Below are 1815 nucleotides of genomic sequence, written 5' to 3'. Positions count from 1 at the left end.
ATAGGCATGAGGGAGTCATGTGGTCTCCCAACAGTAAACAGCAATCCTAAGCAGTTTAAGGAGCAAGCCAGGGCTAGCAGCAGAAAAAAACAGTGTGCCGACCCCATCCTGCTGGTTCAAAGCTCAGCTTCAACACTTGCTGGCTGGGAGACCTCGGGCAAACGACCTCACATCTGAGGCTCAGCTCTAGGACTGATGAATGATCAGGGTTGACAGTGCCTGCCCTGTAGGATTCTTACAAAGATCAGATGGGTCCATGGATACCAGGCCCTGAGAGCGGTGCTTGGTGCTTTGACAGGTGTGGCATGAATGTTACAGTAGCCATTTCACAAAGTACAGCAGAAAGGCTTGCTTCTCTTTCTTGTTGTCCCGGAAAAAGGATCATCTAGAGCAAGAGTCATTGCTCTCTGCTGTGTGAGACGTTCTTGAGCGTCCAGGAAACATGTATAAATGAGCAGGGTAACATGTTGACTCCTCAGATCCAATGGTTCCCTAGCCCATTTTAATGTACAAATTACTAATAACCAACATGCCTTGGAAAGGCGGGGTGATGATAAAAGGGACCTGTAAAAGCCTATGTTCCTAGTCTCGTTTGTGCCCTCTTCCCGTCTGTCCCTTCCCAAACAGGAGTCCCCTTCACCTTGTCCAATGCTTCAGGAGGGCCTGCGAGTGTGAGCACAGGCTCTGTGGACGCACAAGAAACATGCTCAGCTCAGCTCATCCCCTCTGGCTCTTTCTCCCCTGCCAGCCCTGTTCCCAGGATAAAGTGGCGCAAAGTAGATGGTTCCTTGTCCCCTCAGTGGGGCACAGCAGAGCCCACCCTGCAGATCCCCAGCGTGAGCTTTGAAGATGAGGGTACCTACGAATGTGAGGCAGAGAACTCCAAGGGCCGTGACACCGTCCAGGGACGCATCATTGTGCAAGGTACAGAGCTGGAGATACCTTCCCTGAGGAAGCAGCATGAAAATCCAAGAGACTGGGAGGCCTTCTGCTTGAGCCTTCTGACCCTTGCCAGGACTGCTAAGCATAGCTGGAGAGGCCATTTCAGAGCTTAGTGGGGGCATGCCGAAAGCACACAAGTCTTTCAAAAGATTTAGTTGCTAAATCAGTCCCTGGCACAACCAGAGAGTGCTAGCTTCTTCGCCCCCATTTCTTTGTTCTCTCCAGCCCAGAATACCAACAGCGCCCTCTGCTGTCACTTACAAATACTGCAGCCTTATAATGCCCCATTTCTCTCTTTCTTCCCCACAGCTCAGCCTGAGTGGCTAAAGGTGATCTCAGACACAGAAGCCGACATTGGTTCCAACTTACGCTGGGGCTGTGCCGCAGCAGGCAAGCCTCGGCCCATGGTGCGCTGGCTGAGAAACGGGGAGCCTCTGGCCTCCCAGGTAGGAAACCAGGGCTTCCTCCTACACGACCACCCTCTTCTGCTGCCTGGCCCGCTTACCCTGCTGGGCCAACCAAGGGGTCTTGGGAGTTCTGGTGCTTCTTCTCACAGAGAGATACATGGCCACAGGTGGGTCACCTGTGTAGCATCACAGAGATCTGGGATCCCTCCATCAACCAGAGATGTAATCTTAATCTAGCCTCCAGGAGACCTGAAGTACCAGGCAGCCCTGAAGTAGACCTATATTCATGAACCCTCATGCTGAGGGATGTTAGCGTACAGCCTCTGCAGCACACCATCACCATCACCATCACCACCACCATCACCATCACCACCACCATCACCATCACCACCACCATCACCACTACCACCACCACCACCACCACCACCATCACCACCATCACCATCACCACCACCATCACCACCAT

The 1815-nt window shown here is 52.8% G+C and overlaps 1 protein-coding gene across 1 annotated transcript in view; it reads left to right on the top strand.

Moving 5' to 3' along the window:
* LOC110300981 (contactin-2) overlaps positions 1–1815 on the top strand; it is a 28938-nt gene that overhangs the window by 15567 nt on the left and 11556 nt on the right. The window contains exons 8-9 of the mRNA XM_021171196.2: positions 749–924; positions 1252–1388. Of these exons, the coding sequence (XP_021026855.1) occupies positions 749–924; positions 1252–1388 (313 nt within the window). The remainder of the gene's footprint in view (positions 1–748; positions 925–1251; positions 1389–1815) is intronic.

Source organism: Mus caroli, chromosome 1 (assembly GCF_900094665.2).
Source record: "Mus caroli chromosome 1, CAROLI_EIJ_v1.1, whole genome shotgun sequence".
Taxonomy (NCBI): Eukaryota; Metazoa; Chordata; class Mammalia; order Rodentia; family Muridae; genus Mus; species Mus caroli.
Note: the sequence above shows the minus strand (reverse complement) of the source record. Positions and strands in the feature narration are given on the sequence as shown.